Raw genomic sequence first — 20386 nt, forward strand, 5'->3', positions numbered from 1 at the left:
ACATCTACATACAGGGCACTTATGTAGTATTGATCTGTTTCATCTTACCTTACACGTGCAATTCCTGCAGTGATCATCTTCCACCCAGGAGTCCTTTTCCCTGTAGACCACCTCCCGGACTTGACAAGTCTTTTCGCAATGGCAGTTTTCTAGTTGGCTAAGTCTGCTTTCTGCATAGTTCAGCTAAAGATAAAACACATGGGGGTGTCATGCATGGGTGCGGGTGACTCTATTATAAGGTGCAGCAATAACCTCCCCTGTACTTCAAAAAGCCTATAAACCTTTAATGTCAATCATTACTCTGAAATGCTTAGTAAAATTCCTGCTACCCCATCTACCAATTTGGCTGGGCGACCTTTTTGTCTTGAGCCCAAAACCTGGTCATTAGGCCTGAATTGGACCTGAAGGGGTTGATGACAGGAGACTGAAGCTTTCTGTTCTCTTTACAAACAGGTTGCGCTCTAGGCAATCACATGGTAACAGCCAGACTATCCCTATAAGAAACGGTATCCCAGGGAAACCAGATAATTAAACAAAGTCCCCAGATTGAATGGCTCCATGCAGTACGTCTATGGGAGCATGCAATTTGTCATGGGGTAGAATCAACACATCAGCATGCAGCCGGCAGATTTAGGATAAACACGGAATGCAATTCCCCGGCACATGCTGTCAGCCTGCAGTGAAGCAAGCGATACTTACTTTTGTTGTCATTTTCGCCAGCAGCTCCTGCAAATCCATAATTCCTTGCACCAGGCTCAGGAAATCACTGCAGGTTGGGCAAGCTCAATAGAAAACACAACAAAATAGCTGTCAATGGATTTCAGCAATGAACCCAATCCCATGATTCCCAATGGAAATTAATCCAACTGCTTGTCAATGGGAGAGACATCATCAATATACCCACCAACCCCAGCTCAGTCCCTTTATTTTGGGTAAAATACCCACATTGGCCTAATGATGTCTCTACTGTGATTATACCACTTAGCAGAGGCAACTTATAATAATCACTATTTGCATATCCCCCAATAATATTATATGTATAAAAATTCACTTACTGTGATTTAAGTTTGGGCACTGAGTGATATAGCCATTGGGTATGAAGATCATTTTCACATCCTGAATGACTCCCTTAGGAAAGAGAGAGAGAGTAAAGCAACATTTCTATAAATACAAATGTACAGAGAAGGAATGTTCTGGGCACACAATAAGCTATAACCTCATACTGTTCTGTCTAAGGGAATCAATATGGCACCTCCCTCCATATGTATAAATACCAATATACAGATAAGGAATGTTCTGGGCACACAATAAGCTATACCCTCATACTGTACTGTCTAAGGGAATCAATATGGCACCTCCCTCCTCCCATATGTATAAATACAAATATACAGAGAAGGAATGTTCTGGGCGTCACTCTTATTACTTGACTTGGACAAGGTTTCAGTTTCACCTAAAGTCCAGCTATTGATTGTGTAGGTACTGCTTTATTTAATCAATAGTCCCTGTCTCTGTAGCATCGGGGAAGGGGAAAGAGAAAGTCCAAATAAGAGTAATACTAATTATCCTACAACTCCCCCCCCCCTCGGTGTTATCATGTGCTAAAGAGTTAGTAAATACGCCTGGAATCTCAGGTCTTAGGTTAATAGAATTTGCAGAGGATGCCTTGTTAACTCCATTGATTTATAGCAAGTGGGTGAACTTACTAGCATCCGCAACGCCCGCAGGCAGAAGACTATATGATGCAGGATTTGCATTGCAGATATTTCCCCCCCCCCCCGTGCCAGATGTTGTACAGGCTGAGCAGATATTGGGCACACATATGGAGATATGAATATCAATATATTTATATAGAGAGAAACTTTGTCCAACTGCTAATGCCTTTGAGCAACTGGCTTATCCTTAGCTGGTGTCGCTGTTTCATTGCAGTCTATGGAAAGAGGTGCCACGGGCAATAGGTGGGAACAAGTACTGCAAGGCAAGTAATGACGACTGAACTTTATTTTGTTTCTTAAAGTGATACTGACACTAAAAAACTTATTTTAAGAAGTAATTGTTAGTTGAAGTTCCTACACCTGACTGTCCCATCTCAGCCTGTCGGTTTAAGTTTCTAATGCTAACAGACTCCTGCTGCAGAAGTATGGCAGCTCCCTCCCAGACAAACACAATGTAAAAGCATCGAGCAAATACTTAATGGCAAAATTATAAGTAGCATGGAAGGCCAATATTAAGATGTAAAAAAGGTATACATTCTGGTGTCAGTATCTCTTTAAAGGGGATGCTCACCCCTTTACTAGAGTGATATTCTGAGACAATAGGCAATTGGTTTTCATTTTTTTATTATTTGTGGTTTTTGAGTTATTTAGCTTTTTATTCAGCAGCTCCCAGTTTGCAATTTCAGCCATCTGGTTGCTAGGGTTCAAATTCCCCTAGCAACCATGCATTGATTTGAATAAGAGGCTGGAATATGAATAGGAGAGGCCCTGAATAGAAAGATGAATAATAAAAAGTAGCAATAGCAATGCATTTGTAGCCTAGGTGGGGTCAGTGACTCCCATTTAAAAGCTGGAAAGAGTTGGCAAATTATTCGAAAACGATAAAAGGAAAAGGTTAAGACCAGTTGAAAAGCTGCTTAGAATGAGCCATTTTATAAATATACTAAAAGTTAACCTAATGGGGACCCACCCCTTTAAAACAAGCTTGTTTTTTTTTTTGAACTCCTATTTCCCCTTTAAATGTACAGCTTTTGGAAAGGATTCAGATATGATTTGTATCATTGTAATAAGGGGTTATTCTTCCTCCCGGGTGAGAATTTCAATCCGTGGGGATAATAAGGCTGAAAATTAGCTGCTCCATAATAATAATGCACCGTGTACGAGGACGGCCGTCGTATGAGCGAAAGGCTGAAATTCCATCTAAGCCGCTTGAAAGAGGCAGGAGATTGGCATCGGGCCTGGCACAACCACAAGATCGGAGTTGAAATATGTGACTATAAACCATCAGGGGGGGTTGTCTTAGATGTTTGAAGGAATTGTGCCATTTTTACTCCAAACCGGCAGGCGACGTTCTGACTAATGTTACCCTTGTGCCAAGGCACATTTGCACAGGATGATGCATAACCATTTTAAAGGAGAACTTAACCTCAACAAATTATTCATCTAGTAATGCTACACCTTATGTTCTGGGCCCCAATACCAGCCCAAGGCCCTTCTCAGCCTTTCAGCAGAGAAGATCTGCACCCCCAAAATGAAGCCCCATCTTTTCTTCATACTCTGGGCTGTTGTCACTTACTTGAGCTCAGGGACACACTCACAATATACAGATAAACACAATATAGCAATCACAATACAAAGCTGATTAGTAATGACAGCATAGAAATCAGTGCACACCCCCTAAGCTTAGCTTCCCAGCAGCCGCCCACTGAGCACGTGCAGTGCCACTGACACACAAAAGATGCTTAACAAGATCTGAGATGGGGAGCTGCTGGGGGGCAACTTTGAAGACCTGAATCATTACTGCTATAGGGCTGCTGTACCCCTGATCTGGTACAGTACGTTATGTGTATAAAATATTTTTGTTATATTCCTTTTTAGGCTTTAGTTCCCCTTTAAAACGTATTTCATTTTGCTAGTTCAGATGCTGCTTCTTCCTTTATGAGCAGTTGAAAGAAAACACTGGAATCAACTGACAAATAGCCGACCCCCCCCAGGTGCCTCCTCATTACCCCAAGGCAAATAGATCCATCTAAGCGCTATAACAAATTACTGAAACCCAATGGCAGCCAAGTCCAGTGGGGGGTAAGGAATAACTCAGTATGACACCAGCTTGTTATGAACCATTAAAAACAAAGCCTAATACTTTTGCCCTGGTCCAGCATGTATATACTGTTCATGTGCCACTGCCAACGTCTACTTTGTGCTGCTTCCATGTTATTAAAGGGGAACGATGCCCAAAAATAATTTTTTGCCTAACGGGAAGTTGCTTAGAATTATATTTTCTTCCAATATCCATTCTTACTGGGTTTATAGTTATGTGTAAATGTCATTTACGTTTCTCCTCTGAGTCTGTGTCAGCAGTTACATTGTTGCAGGAGTCAGAACCAGCAGTGCAAAGAATACAAACAACCAGACAGACACTGCATTGAATAGCAGTTACATTTACACTTAACTTTAACATCCCTGCGCTACTAAGATGGAAGGATGTGCGACAGTATTTTCAGGGGTTTTTGCTGCCGTTGTTGTTGTTGCCGGTGCATCCAGAAACATATGGTTCCAATCTGCAGATGTTATGGAGCAGCCGAGTTACCAAAACAGCAGATGTTACAAAAATATTCCATTAATCCAATTTGCCGGCTGTGGCTTTATGAGCATGCAGGTTTTCCTTTAATCTATTTAAAGGGACAGTTCACCCTTTTAGCAATGTATTTTACATAAATATGAGAATTTTTTGTCACGTGCCCGGTAGTTTCAAGTAGTAACCCCTGGCTAAAGCTTTTTGTTGAAGAAAAGGTGATGTGAATGTATCGGGTCGGGTCTGGGAATCCCTATAAATTCAGTACAACACAATACACCCGTATCTATTCAATATTTCTTATTAAAGCGGTGGTTCACCTTTAAGTTAACTTTTGGTATGTTATAGAATGGCCAGTACTTAACAACTTTTCAATTGGTCTTCATTATTTATTTTTTTATAGTTTTTGAATGATTTGCCTTCTTCTTCGGAATCTTTCCAGCTTTCAAATGACCCCATCTAAAAACAAATGCTCTGTAAGGCTACAAATGTATTGCCATTGCTACTTTTTGTTATCCATTTTTCTATTCAGGCCTCTCCTAATCAAATTCCGGTCTCTTATTCAAATGAAAGCAGGTTACTAGGGTAATTTGGACTCTAACAACCAGATGGCTGAAACTGCAAACTGGAGAGCTGCTGAATAAAAAGTGAAATAGCTCAAAAACCACAAATAATAAAAAATGAAAACCAATTGCAAATTGTTTCAGAATATCACTCTCTACATCATACTAAAAGATAATTTAAAGGTGACCACCCCCTTAATATTCCGTTAATATTCCGATGGAGATGAGGAAACGATGGATGAGCATCCGACTCGAAAATGTCCTTACGGTACCTGAACCCACCCAAGACCAAAACCCTTTCCTTCTGCTTGACCCAAACCCCATAATGATGTCATGGAAGAGGAGGGGCCTGTCTCTGATGTCACCAGAAGGGAGGGATTCACAGGATTCTTTAGGCCAGTGCTGGGTACAAGGGGTACCAAGACAAGTCCCTTTTACCTGTCCTGCCCACCACTTGTGACCCACCTCCTGCATATTAAAAACCAATTGAAAATGTATTTACAAACACACAGGAACTGAATAATTTCCCAAAAAGTGGCCCCTTTAAAATATCCCGGCAATCGCCTCTGCCCGTTATTTGTTATTCTATCCGTAAGGCTGAAATCCAAAAAGTCTCTCTTTTTTTTTATTGCCTCTAGAAATAACGGGGGGGGGGATTAGAATTGGAGGCGCATTAAGCAGAAATTTAACAAGTAGCCGACCATCTTGATAATGGGAGTTGGGGACAATTTGCAGGAAGAATAGGGGCAATTTGCTCAAATGAATTATGTTCTGATGTGAAGGAGCCGGAATGTGCAGCCTTACTGCTTTAATAGGAAAGAGAAAGTCATTCCAAGCAGCTTTCCTTTACAGAGTCATTACCTGTGCAACTGCTACTAGGAGCAGAATCCGCCTCATTATCCTCCCTGCACTGCTCAGTCTGACTGCATGAAACAAGTAGCAGAAGTCACTTCCCATGATGAGTCCCCCTTATTCTTCTTCCCGGGTCACAGACTACGCAAGGCATTGTGGGTACTGGAATCTTGGCTGGAGATAGACTTCTGATGCAGTGGTACATGTAGTCAGGATGAGCAGTGCAGAGAAGAGAAAGGGATAACAGCTCAGTGCAAAAGTAATAGGTTTATCTTGTATTTATATAATCAATAAAAGGCACCGGGACGATTTTGGATTAAAGGAGAAGAAAAAGGGGGCACATGTATGCTTGTTGGGAAGGCTTTTTGCCATGTCAAAAGAGCCCAATGCTATTGGGGACTACAAATCCCATCAGCAGTTTTTTCTAGAAGTTCACCCTTCACGCCAGGTAGGTAGACTATCTGCCCTCCTAGATACCCATGAAGAGCAGCCTGAATTTCACCCAAAAAGGTTGCAGGGTCACAAGGGAAACTGTCTCATATTATCTGGGGCCCATTAAAATCAAGTGCAAGCTACAACTCAATAGGGGCAATAAGGAACAGGCTACAGGTACAAAGGGGGCAGTAGGGGTGCTAGTTGAGACCCAACTAGCACCCCTACTGCTAATGCATAGTCCATCTTAAAGGGGCAGTTGACCTTTAAGTAAACTTTTATTATGCTAGAATTTTAATTCAAAGCAACTTTTCAATTAGGCCGCAAATGTATTGATCTTGCTACTTTGTATTCCTCCTCTCCTATTCATATTTCTTTCTCTTATTCAAATCAGTGCATGGTTGTTAGGGTAATTGGAGGCTAGCAACCAGATGGCTGAAATTCCAAACTGAAGAGCTGCTGAATAAAAAGCTAAATAACTCAAAAACCACAAATAATAGAAAATGATGACCAATTGCCAATTGTCTCAGAATATCCCTCTCTACATGATATTAAGAGTTAATTTAAAAATCCCTTTAATGTCTGTGATCTAATTCTGACCCAGATCGATACATAATCAAGGTAAACTCCCAGCACCATTGTGATCCCATTGAAGATAAAAACTGGGACTAAATAAATAACCAGGTCAATTAATGATTCGCTTAATTAAAAATGATATCAATAGACATAGATATAATTATTGCCTTGAAAACCATAGAGTTTAGGATTCACATTCAGCCTGATGTTAATTTGAATTAATTGCAATTATTTTTCCTTGACTTTCAATGGAAGGCTGAAAAGCTGCAATGATAACGGGAAAGACTGAGAGCAAAGGCTCCATAGAAACTTATATTTTTATTCATCTTCCTTTATTGCTCGTTTACCTTAAAGAATCCGTGTCTCCTGTTGCGCTGTCCAAGCCACAGACTGCTTCCCAGCGAGAGGCTGGTGTCTGGCGGGTCTATTAGTCGCTCATAAATCCTGCAAAAGATCAACACTGGATTCAGAGAACAGAATTCCAAGGGGTTCTTTCTAACAAGCAATTACTGCTCCAACCAGAGCCAATTGGATTATTAGTCCCATCAACACTCCGTGCCGTACAGAGATTATATAACATTCCCATCAGTCCCTGCCCCCTGGAGCTTGCAATTTAATGTTCTTTTCACATTCACACTCACTACACGAGGCCAATGAAACAAACAAAAAAAAGTGCCCATTTCATGAATTTAGCGAAGCTTTGCGGTGAAAGCGTTTATTATCAGGGTTTATTTATATTAAAGGGTTTATTATCAGGTTCTGTCCTTGTTGGAACTCGCTAATTATAGGTATAGGACCTGTTATCTAGAATGCTCGGGACCTGGAGTTTTCCGGATAACGGATCTTTCCATAATTTGGATCATCATACCTTAATTCGGAGCTTTCTGGATAACGAGTTTCAGGATAACAGGTCCCATACTTGTATATACATTCTTTGATCATTGTTTTGTTTTTTGTACATTTTTCTGTACTAACTCCCCCCTCCCTTTCCCTGTAATAAGGTGAGTTAGTTTAAAAATAGACAATGAGCTCTGTATAAACAAACCACCCCTCCTTCCAGCCACTTTGTTAGATACAAAGGAGTTTATTATACACGGACTACATAAAGCTCCTCCTATGGTTGCTCAGAAGAACAAGAATAAGGTGGAAAAGTGAAACTGCTTTCAATTTCAGTGTTTCCTTTGTTAAAGTACTATATCTGGGTTTTAAAAAGTACCCCACACTTCCTCATTGGCACTGAAAAAGCAGTTTGTAAATCACAAATGGGGCAACTAAAGGTATGTTTTGGGGCAGTGCAGATCAGGCCCAACATTGCTCAGGATGTTATGTATCCAGATATTTTCGGATAAGAGATTCTTATTCTAAAATCTAATTTTACATTAACTTATTAACCCTTAAAGCACCTGAGTTGTGCCCCTGAACATTACCTCAGTTTCCATTTCCTTAGACAGCACAAAATGAGGGTATAGCTTATTGTGTGCCCAGAACATTCCTTCTCTATATTTTTGTATTTATACATATGGGTAGGAGGTGCACTATGGATTCCCTTAGACAGTACAGTATGAGGGTATAGCTTATTTTGTACCCAGAACATTCCTTTTCTGTATATTTGTATTTATGCATATGGGAGGAGGGAGGTGCCATAGTGATTCCCTTAGACAGTACAGTATGAGGGTATAGCTTATTGTGTGCCCAGAACATTCCTTCTCTGTATATTTGTATTTAAACATATGGGAAGAGATGACATGTTGATTCCCTTAGACAGTACAGTATGAGGGTATAGCTTATTGTGTGCCCAGAACATTCTTTCTCTGTATATTTGTATTTATACATATAGGAGAAGGGAGGAGACATATTGATTCCCTTAGACAGTACAGTATGATGGTATAGCTTATTGTATGCCCAGAACATTCCTTCTCTGTATATTTGTACATGAGCATGGTGCCATGACCGGCCTCAAGCTGCTTCATGCATCTAAAGTATGGTGAGTACTCTTATATAGTTGGAGAGATAAGTGTATCTATAAAGAAAGAAAAAACATTAAGGAGGTGGGGGAGAAGCCCATATTCACAGATGCCCTGGTAGGACATATTACAAACCTCAATGAGTAGCACTTCAGAGCCTGCAGGGGGATTTGGGACCTTCCTTCACAAATTCCAATCTCAGAAATAGCTTGGGGCAGGGAGAGTTATAAAGTATCAGTAGATATTTCATTACAGACTGAGATTGGTTTCTCAATGTTTCACTACAATGTTTCCAAGCTCCTAAAATATACAACTGCTTCCTGCCCTTGTGGCAAGACCCTCAAAAGCTTTCAAGCAAGTTAAAGACATTCCTGAAATGAACAGAGATGAGCAAGATAAGTTGTCAAGTTTAGGGAAGCCCCTAATATATAGGGTTTTTATGTTTTTATAGAAAACTTTACAGAATAGTAACATAATATAGACTAACATCAGCCAATAACATTACACTCAAGAAGGAAAGTGACAAGGAAAAAGTGTTTAAAGGGTTACTGTCTGCTCTGCTCTCATTTCCCTACAGAAATAGGGATTGGTAGCACTAGATAGGTACCTAATATATAGCAACAGAGACAAAAGGAAAGTGTTGGAAGTGTTACTGTCTGCTCTGTTCTCATTTCCCTACAGAAATAGATGAGTAACCACTGATATATAATACAATATATCGCTATGCTTCTTTGGATGTCTAGATATATAAAATATTGGTCGTAACAGCAGGGAACAGTCCCCAGTGAAGAACGACAATGACAATGGACAATGGAAGTCATTTTTGGGGCTAGTAGGACAATAAGGAACATGTTGCGGGGGCCACAGAGAGCAAAACAAGGTATATAACCCCTTTAAATGTGAAAGTGCCTATGACTGATCACAGAGAGTGTGTGGTTAATCCATCACAGCTAACACTGGGGAAGGTCACCCTGCTGTTCTATAACAGGACAAGCCTTCACCAGGCTCAGCCTATTAGAAGATGGAAATTGATAAAAATGCAAATTGAAACCAGCTTTGCAGCCCCCAGAAGCACAATAATACACAAGGTAGAGAAGCATCAATGCAGGCGCATCTCTCACCCTTCAAACAAAGAGACACCATCCCTGCACTGAATTCCCCATCGGGCACCGATGCTCATCCCTGCGCCGAGCTGCCCCATCCCCTGGAAATAACACAGTTCACCGGCTGCAATGAAATCGAATTTTCACGTGGGGGGCAGGGAATGCTTCACTAGTTAAACTAGGGGGTGATACGACTGTAATCGGATTCATACAATTTCCATCTCATACGAGCTCCTCCTGTATTTCATTTGAATCTCATGAACACTGAATGCAAACATGGCAAGCTTCATTCACAATAATGCCTTGGATTTGCAGGAGGGCCCCCGGTAGTGTTCTTCTGTAGATGGGGCAGATTTATATATGTTTGCACCATATTATTAGGCCATTTTAAATTATATGGCTGGCATTTGAGATATTATATATAATTCAAGGGTTTAGGCTACTAGTTGGCATTTTGTTCCAGAAGGGCAGCACTCTATCCATCTAGCACAGCCCACAAAGGGCAATTCTTCAGAGTGTACTCCAGAGAGCACTTAAGGGTCGCAAGTGCACAGAATGAAAAGTCACCTTCAACACTATGACTAAAACTGATAAACACAAGGGAAGATCAAAAAAGTCCAAATGTATCAGTAGGTGACGCCAGCATTCAGTGTGTGGTGCAGCCAGACACGGGGTAGAAGTGCTCCTCGCATGAGCACCAAGGGGCACGCTCCTGAACCCTGCGTTGATGGATAGAACCCCCTTAAAGGAGTGCTTCACCATTAAGGTAACTTTTATTATGTTATAGAATGGCCAATTCTAAGCAACGTTTCAATTGCTTTTATAGTTATTTGCCTTTTTCTTCTGACTCTTTGCAGCTTTCAAATGGCCGTCACTGACTCGCTTCTAAAAAAACAAATGCTCCGTAAGGCTACAAATGTATTGTTCGTTTTTATTACTGATTCTTCTATTCAGGCCTCTCCTATTCCAGTCTCTTTTTCAAATCAACGCATGGTTGCTAGGGTAATTTGGATCCAAGTTACCAGATTGCATGAGATGCAAATTGAAGAGCTGCTGAATAAAAGGCCAAATAACTCAAAAGTCTTCACTAATAAAAAATGAAAACCAATTGCAAATTGTCTCAAAATATCACTCTCTGTCTACATCATATTAAAAGTTATCTCAAAGGTGAACAACCCCATTAAGTGTAGTAACAAAACACAAGACCTAGGCAAATTCAAGTGCAACAGTAAACAACACCAAGACTACACCAAGTGTACCAGTGGCAGAGAAAAGATCTAGACCGTAAGACAAAACCAAATGTCCACATGACTGAGAGAAGACCAAGTGAATCCCAAGACACGATCATGCATAACAGTGCACAAAACAAAACAAGACTAAGGTTGAGGCAAAAAACATTTGTGGATAACAGCAGTGCCAGTCAGTAGCTAATAACGCTAATAAAGTATTTACTTGAAGGATTTGAAGGAACAAAAGCATAATAAAGATTAGACCTCACCTTGAGTATACAGTGACGTTGTGGGCATCCTTCCCTGGGGAAGCTATTAACATCCTTGGAAGGGTGCAACTAAACTAATAGAAGGAATGGAACCATTAAATTATTAAGGCGAGACACAGTTGTGTAACAAGAGTCCCTCTGCAGAAAAACCTTCAGAGAGGACCAGCACACTCCGATCCCCATCCTCCCACCCACTTCCTGCCTCAGCCCCGCCCAGATCCCCGCTCTGACTTACGTCCCCTTCGTTGCCGGCAAGAGAGCAGCTGGGAAGGAGAGCCCACAGTCCGGGCCCCCTGTGACTAAGGGGTCTGCATCTTCTATAGTTATGCCACTGGCGAGACAAGACCAAGTGTAACAGTGCAAGGCTGATACCAAATGTAACAGTATACCACACAGTGAAAAAATAAAATAAGTGTAATAATAAACAAAACAAGGCCAAGTGTAAGAGAAGAGCAAGACAAGAGCAAGTGTGAAACCCCATAAAACAGAGACAACACCAATTGTAAAAGTATACAATGAAAGACCTAATGCAACACAGACAAGACCAAGTCAAGGACAAACCCAACAGAACAAGAGACTGAGACAAGAACATATGGAAAAGGCTGAGGGGTTATTGTGGATAAGAGACTGTGCAGCTCTAGGCAGTGTCATTAAGTAGCTAATAAAGCTAATTAAGTATTGTCTTGAGAAAAAGAGACATTGCCTCGAGGGATAAAAGCATGATTTTGCCTATAACAGATCTCTAGTTAGACTCAACAGTGAAGTTTGGCGCATCCTTCCTCAGGTAGGATATTAATGAGCTAGAAAGAAGCGTGGAACTAAACTGAACTGGTAATAGAAATAGAACAATGGAAGTGGAAACAATGTCATTAAAATAACGATTTCTTGGACAGGCAATCGTATCTAGGGCTACAGTTAGTTTGTCCATGTCTCTCTCAATATATATATATATATATATATATATATATATATATATATATATATATATATATATATATATAGGCAATCGTATCTAGGGCTACAGTTAGTTTGTCCATGTCTCTCTCAATATATATATATATATATATATATATATATATAGACACATACACATGGTGAAGCCACTTGGATTTGTGTGTTAAATACGTCATGACTTGACATAAACTGGAGTAACTGTGTTATTTAAAGTCATCTTAACACATTTAATGATTTAATGCATCTAACCTTTTCATTAGCATACCAAAGCACCTTTGTTAACAATGGTGAAAAAAAAATGGTGAACTCTTTAATTAGATGGGATGCTATGATGCAATTTTCTGTGTTAAATGGGAGAAGTGGGTTAAATGCATTCAGATATTCTGTGTTAAACACACGAACCAAAGTGGATTCAGTTGTATATATCAGACCAGCCTTGAAACCATGACTACACTTGGGTTTTACAGTAGTGTTTTATTCTATTACTCAAATTACCTAATAGTGTGAGATATACTCTAAGTGCAGATCCAACAACAGCCCAACCTTTTTAAAACAGAACATTTGACGAAAACCGTATTTGTTATTTTACTCCAAAAATTGCCAGTCACTTTTCATGGAAAATGAGAAATTCTGTAATGACCTTGTTCCTTTAAGCGTAGGACTTTCCAAAAATATTCCTGTGCTATCAGTTTGTTAATGGGTGTCTGTTATTCTCTGGAATCAATACACTGTAGCTAGAAGGACACTAAGAAAATTTAGTGGGAGTCAGACAGAACAGGGAACAGATCCAGCACAGAGTCATTTATCCAATGCTATGCACTCTACTGTGTTTTTTTGGGGGAGAAAAGCTGGTTTTATGAGCCATTTGACACTTGCAGATGTTCTCATTAGTGTGTTTTATCCCTGCAGTAAATTTTAAGAATATACTGGAAAACAGCATTTTGTGACATTAAATTAGAACCAAAAGAAAGAAGAGCTCGTGCCTAAACCCCTGTGCGACATGAGTGTGTCTTGTAAACTTCACTGACTTTATGGTATAAAATCCCATCTGTGTCACCATTTTTTTGTTTATTGGGTAGATATATACTTGGGAAAACTGCTATTCCAGGGTTACTGGTCGCTATTATTCAAGTCAGAATGCTGAGAAATCGGCTTATACGTTTTTGCAGCAATACCATATTCCAAGGAGTTGTAATGGCTTTCAGTTTTCTCTGCGTGAGCCACCTAGTGGCAGAATACAGAAGCTACAAATAACATATAATATAAAAATAATCATTGAAAATATATTTTTTAATTAAAAGTGTCCCTCTGGGGTGGCATTTGAACCTATAAGCAAGTGGGCTCAACCATCTTCACATTCAAGGAACAAGCGAGTGGCCCTGGAGACAAAATGAGAAGCCATCAGGCTTCTTCACTTATAGTTGCACCATGGTTCACTGCCTACATTGTGCCTCTTCAGCTAAATCTAATGCAAGTTCACCCATTGATGGTAAATATGGAAACTGGGGTTTCTCATTAGTTTGTTGGTGTGAGTTCCACCAATTCAAAAAAAAAAAAAAATTTTACCAGGCAAAAAGAAAACACTTTGAGGTGCCAAACTGGTTTGCTCATCTCTAAATGCAAGAAAAGAAGTAGAATTGGAACCTGATATGTTTTCAAGTAGCTGGAACCAGCCAGACTAAGTTCCAGTAGGTCCACCATCCACTAGGCACCAAGTGCTTCACAAATACAAATCTCAGAAATTCTTCCAAGTCCTTTTATCATCTTCATAAAAGTCCCACCAAGAGAAAGCAGCCATGGGTCCATGGAGATGCCAATGAAAAATAAGTGAACCTATAGAAGCTGGGTGCAAGTTTCTTCTGTAGTTGTTCTGGAGCCCATGTTCAAAACTACATTTGCTTTGGAATCAGTTCCCGGTTCCCCAGTTTCAATAGTGGCAACTGTACATCATTCATCTAAAGAGGCAGGATGGGTGCAGTTGCAACCATTAGGTAGGGATGTCGCGGACTGTTCGCCGGCGAACTTGTTCGTGCGAACATCGGCTGTTCGCGTCCGCCGCAAGTTCGCGAACGTCGCGCGACGTTCGCCATTTTGGGTTCGCCTTACCTGGCGCTTTTTTTTTGACCTCTCACCCCAGACCAGCAGATACATGGCAGCCAATCAGGAAGCTCTCCCTCCTGGACCACCCCCACACCCCCTGGACCACTCCCCTTCCATATATAAACTGAAGCCCTGCAGCGTTTTTTCATTCTGCCTGTGTGTGCTTGGAAGAGCTAGTGTAGGGAGAGAGCTGCTAGTGATTTCACTGATTTGAGGGACAGTTGATAGTAAGTTTGCTGGCTAGTAATCTACTTGATACTGCTCTGTATTGGAGGGACAGAAGTCTGCAGGGATTTGAGGGACATTTTAGGGTAGCTTTGCTGGCTAGTAATCTACCTTCTACTGCAGTGCTCTGTATGTAGCTGCCTGCTGTGGGCACTGATCTCTTCTGATCTCATCTGCTGACTGCTGTAATAACCCAATAGTCCTTGTAAGGACTGCTTTTATTTTCTTTTTTGTTGTTTTACTTTGCTACTTTAACAGCCAAGTGCTATTAGTCTAGCAGTGTTGGGGAGTGGGACTGGTGTGCTACTGTGCTGCTCCTAGTAGTTCAGCAGCACCAACCCGAGAATATTATTTTTTTTTAATATACATATAATTTTTTTTTTTATTTTACTTATCTTACTGTTCTTTAAGGTGTCCAGTGCTGTTTGCTGTTCTTCATAGTAGTGCACCAATAGTAGTGCACTTGCAGGCATTATTTGCCCAGTGGCCATCTAGCTGTGTGAGCTTGTACACATTCTGTCTAAATATCAATAATAATACCGTCTCCAGAAACACCACCTGAGTGACGTTTTTCAAGCAGCAATAATATATTCCGTATCCACCACTGCTGTAGTGTATACGTTGACCTTGTAGGCATTATTTGCCCAGTGTGTTCTTCATTTTCAAACCACTGCCACTTAGCTGTGTGAGCTTTTTCACATTCTGTCTAAATATCAATAATAATACCGTCTCCAGAAACACCACCTGAGTGACGTTTTTCAAGCAGCAATAATATATTCCGTATCCACCACTGCTGTAGTGTATACGTTGACCTTGTAGGCATTATTTGCCCAGTGTGTTCTTCATTTTCAAACAACTGCCATCTAGCTCTGTGAGCTTGTTCACATTCTGTCTAAATATCAATAATAATACCGTCTCCAGAAACACCACCCGAGTGACGTTTTTCAGGCAGCAATAATATATTCCGTATCCACTGCTGTAGTAGTGTATACGTTGACCTTGTAGGCCTTGTTTGCCCAGTGTGTTCTTCTTCTTCTTCATTTTCAAACAACTCCCATCTAGCTGTGTGAGCTTGTTCACATTTTGTCTAAATATCAATAATAATACCGTCTCCAGAAACACCACCCGAGTGACGTTTTTCAAGCAGCAATAATATATTCCGTATCCACCACTGCTGTAGTGTATACGTTGACCTTGTAGGCATTATTTGCCCAGTGTGTTCTTCATTTTCAAACCACTGCCACTTAGCTGTGTGAGCTTGTTCACATTCTGTCTAAATATCAATAATAATACCGTCTCCAGAAACACCACCTGAGTGACGTTTTTCAAGCAGCAATAATATATTCCGTATCCACCACTGCTGTAGTGTATACGTTGACCTTGTAGGCATTATTTGCCCAGTGTGTTCTTCATTTTCAAACCACTGCCATCTAGCTCTGTGAGCTTGTTCACATTCTGTCTAAATATCAATAATAATACCGTCTCTAGAAACACCACCCGAGTGACGTTTTTCAAGCAACAATAATATATTCCGTATCCACCACTGCTGTAGTGTATACGTTGACCTTGTAGGCATTATTTGCCCAGTGTGTTCTTCATTTTCAAACCACTGCCACTTAGCTGTGTGAGCTTGTTCACATTCTGTCTAAATATCAATAATAATACCGTCTCCAGAAACACCACCTGAGTGACGTTTTTCAAGCAGCAATAATATATTCCGTATCCACCACTGCTGTAGTGTATACGTTGACCTTGTAGGCATTATTTGCCCAGTGTGTTCTTCATTTTCAAACCACTGCCATCTAGCTCTGTGAGCTTGTTCACATTCTGTCTAAATATCAATAATAATACCGTCTCCAGAAACACCACCCGAGTGACGTTTTTCAGGCAGCAATAATATATTCCGTATCCACTGCTGTAGTAGTGTATACGTTGACCTTGTAGGCCTTGTTTGCCCAGTGTGTTCTTCTTCTTCTTCATTTTCAAACAACTCCCATCTAGCTGTGTGAGCTTGTTCACATTTTGTCTAAATATCAATAATAATACCGTCTCTAGAAACACCACCCGAGTGACGTTTTTCAAGCAGCAATAATATATTCCGTATCCACCACTGCTGTAGTGTATACGTTGACCTTGTAGGCATTATTTGCCCAGTGTGTTCTTCATTTTCAAACCACTGCCACTTAGCTGTGTGAGCTTGTTCACATTCTGTCTAAATATCAATAATAATACCGTCTCCAGAAACACCACCTGAGTTGTTGTTGTTTTTGTTTTAAAAATAATGCCAGGCAAAGGCAGGCCGCCACGCAGAGGCACTAGGGGCCGTGCTGCTATGCTATCCTGTGGCCCTAGGAAATTGCCCAGTTTTAAAAGGCAATGACCCTGAACTCCCAAAATGCTGAAGAGGTAGTTGACTGGCTTACACAGCACACCCCATCCTCTACCGTTTCTAACTTTACCACAACATCCTCATCCTCCACTGCTATGGGCACCCCACGTAACACTTCCTCCACCACCGGCGCCCCTTCTTCACTGGAGTCAGAGGAGTTATTTTCACATGAGTTTCTTGAACTGAGTGATGCGCAACCATTATTGGCAGAAGAAGATGAAGGAGATGAGGACGTTACACCAGATTTAATTCTGGCAGAGAACACAACAGAGATGGACATAATGAGTGATGACGAGGAGGTCCCCGCTGCTGCTTCCTTCTGTGAGCTGTTAGAAGAAATTGATGCATCTGAGGAGAATGATGATGAGGAGATTGATGTTTTGTGGGTGCCCAGTAGAAGAGAGCAAGAGGAGGATAGTTCAGATGGAGAGACGGAGAGTCAGAGAGGCAGGAGGAGAATAAGACTTAGAAGAAGCAGGGAGGACAGCTCGCAGGGAACAGTAGGGCAACAACATGTATCGGCACCTGTGGTCAGCCGGCCAACGCACCCGCCATTGCCGCCAACGCCGCCGACTTCTACTTTTACCCCCAGATTGCCAGCCTCAAAAAGGTCAGCAGTGTGGGATTTTTTTAATGTGTGCGCCTCTGACAAAAGCGTTGTAATTTGCAATGAGTGCAGTCAGAAACTGAGTCTTGGGAAGCCCAACAGCCACATAGGTACAACTTCTATGCGAAGGCACATGAACGGCAAGCACAAAGCACTTTGGGAGCAACACCTCAAAGGCAACAGGCAAACTAAAAGCCACCCTCCTTCTGGTCCAGCATCTTACTGCTCTACCTCTGCTGTCCTTGACCCGTCTGAACCACCCTCCACTCCGCCTTCCACCTTGACCACCAGTTCCCATTCCCAGTCATCTGCCCCCAGCCAAGTTTCTGTGAGGGCCATGTTTGAGCGTAAGAAGCCAATGTCTGCGAGTCACCCCCTTGCCCGGCGTCTGACAGCTGGCTTGTCTGCACTCTTAGCCCGCCAGCTTTTACCATACCAGCTGGTGGACTCTGAGGCCTTCCGCAAATTTGTAGCAATTGGGACACCGCAGTGGAAGGTACCCAGCCGCAATTTTTTTTCAAAAAAGGGAATACCACACCTGTACCACCATGTGCAGAGCCAAGTCACCGCATCTCTGTCACTTAGTGTTGGGCCAAAGGTCCATATGACTACTGACGCATGGTCCTCCAAGCATGGTCAGGGCAGGTATGTCACCTACACTGCCCACTGGGTGAACTTGGTCATGGCTGGGAAGCAGGAAATGTGTGGCTCAACAACGACAGTGGAGTTGGTGTCACCGCCACGGATTGCACGCGGTTCTGCCACCACCTCTACTCCTCCTTCGCTCTCTACCTCGTCTTCTTCCTCTTCTTCGTCCTCTGCTGCTGGGTCCTCCTCCTCCTCCACACCTGTGCACCCCCAGCTCCCCCTAGGCTATTCGACGTGCCAGGTACGCCGTTGTCATGCTGTCTTGGGGATGACGTGCCTGGAAAGCAAAAACCATACCGGATCTGTACTCCTGTCATCTCTGCAGTCACAGGCCGATCGGTGGCTGACCCCACACCAACTGAAGATCGGAAAAGTGGTGTGTGACAATGGAAGCAATCTGTTGGCAGCACTGAGACTGGGCAATTTAACACATGTGCCCTGCATGGCACATGTTCTGAATTTAATAGTACAACGTTTTGTCTCAAAGTACCCAGGATTCCAGGACGTTCTCAGGCAGTCCAGGAAGGTGTCGGCCCATTTCAGACGTTCCTATACAGCCATGGCACGCCTTGCTGACATTCAGCAGCGGTACAACATGCCAGTCAGGCGTTTGATTTGCGACAGCCAGACTCGCTGGAATTCAACGCTCCTCATGTTGGAACGTCTGCTGCAACAACAAAGAGCCGTCAACGAATACCTGTTTGAACTGGGTGGTAGGACTGGATCTGCAGAGCTGGGGATTTTTTTCCCCCGTTACTGGGTGCTTATGCGCGATGCCTGCAGGCTCATGCGCCCTTTTGAAGAGGTTACAAATATGGTCAGTCGCCCCGAAGGCACCATCAGCGACCTAATACCCTTTGCTTTCTTCCTGGAGCATGCCGTGCGACGAGTGACAGATGAGGCTGTAGACCAGCGTGACGAGGAGCAGGAAGCGCACGATTTCTGGTCGGAATCACCAGAACGAACCCAGGCACCTGCTGCAACGCAGGGAGAGGTGTCAGAAGTGGAGTCAGAGGAGGAAGGTGGCTTTGTGGAGGAGGAGGACCAACAGGATCAGGCTTCCCAGGGGGCTGGTGGTGACCTTTTGGGGACCCCTGGTCTTGTACGTGGCTGGGGGGAGGAGACCGTGGATGATGCAGTCCTTGATAACGAGGAAGCGGAGATGGATACCTCTGCATCCAACCTTGTGAGAATGGGGTCTTTCATGCTGTCATGCCTGTTGAAGGACCCCCGTATCAAGAGGCTTAAGGAGAAGGACCTGTACTGGGTCGCGACTCTACTAGACCCTCGGTACAAGCATAAAGTGGCAGAAATGTTACCAACATACCACAAGTCTGAAAGGATGCTGCATTTACAAACCAGCCTGCAAAACATGTTGTACAATGCTTTTAAGGGTGATGTCACTTCAGGAACTCATCAACATTCCAGGGGCAGAGGTGCCAGTAATCCTGCCACGAGCGCACCTGCAAGGACAAAGCACTTTGGCCACTTTGTAACGTCAGACATGCAAATGTTTTTCAGCCAAAGGCAGCGGCAGAACCCTTCGGGATCCACCCTCAAAGAACGCCTCGACCGGCAGGTAGCGGACTACCTGGCATTAACTGCAGATATCGACACTCTGAGGAGCGATGAACCCCTGGACTACTGGGTGCGCAGGCTTGATCTGTGGCCAGAGCTGTCACAATTTGCCATGAACCTCTTGTCTTGCCCCGCCTCAAGTGTCCTCTCAGAAAGGACCTTCAGTGCAGCAGGAGGGATTGTAACTGAGAAGAGAACTCGCCTAGGTCACAAAAGTGTGGATTACCTGACCTTTATTAAAATGAATGAGGGGTGGATCTCGGAGGGTTACTGCACGCCGGAAGACTTGTTCTGAGTTTCTGATTCTGACTCCCCATGCAGCTGTCCTTCTCTGCACGCCTCATGACTCCACATACAGCTGTCCTTTAGCGTCCTCCTCCCTCCACCACCGTTACAAACTAGGGTGCAAACCCTACTGGTTTAATTTGAATCCAGGTAAATCCTGAGTTTTTCTGGCCTCTGTGCTTCAGTGGCTGCGACCAAAAAAAACAGAATATTTTCAGCATTTATATGGCATATTTTTTCTGGCCTCTGTGCTTCAGTGGCTGCGACCAAAAAAAACAGAATATTTTCAGCATTTATATGGCATATTTTTTCTGGCCTCTGTGCT

The 20386-nt window shown here is 42.5% G+C and overlaps 1 protein-coding gene across 5 annotated transcripts in view; it reads right to left on the reverse strand.

The window, feature by feature from the left end:
• nell1.S (neural EGFL like 1 S homeolog) overlaps nt 1-20386 on the reverse strand; it is a 328272-nt gene that overhangs the window by 202660 nt on the left and 105226 nt on the right. For all 5 annotated transcript variants that reach the window (XM_041591299.1, XM_018260318.2, XM_041591298.1 and 2 more), the window contains 4 exon segments: nt 7058-7154; nt 1056-1128; nt 700-782; nt 49-183 (listed from right to left, as the gene is read on the reverse strand). In XM_041591299.1, the coding sequence (XP_041447233.1) occupies nt 49-183; nt 700-782; nt 1056-1128; nt 7058-7154 (388 nt within the window).

The sequence above is a fragment of the Xenopus laevis genome, chromosome 4S (assembly GCF_017654675.1).
Source record: "Xenopus laevis strain J_2021 chromosome 4S, Xenopus_laevis_v10.1, whole genome shotgun sequence".
In the NCBI taxonomy this organism is placed as follows: Eukaryota; Metazoa; Chordata; class Amphibia; order Anura; family Pipidae; genus Xenopus; species Xenopus laevis.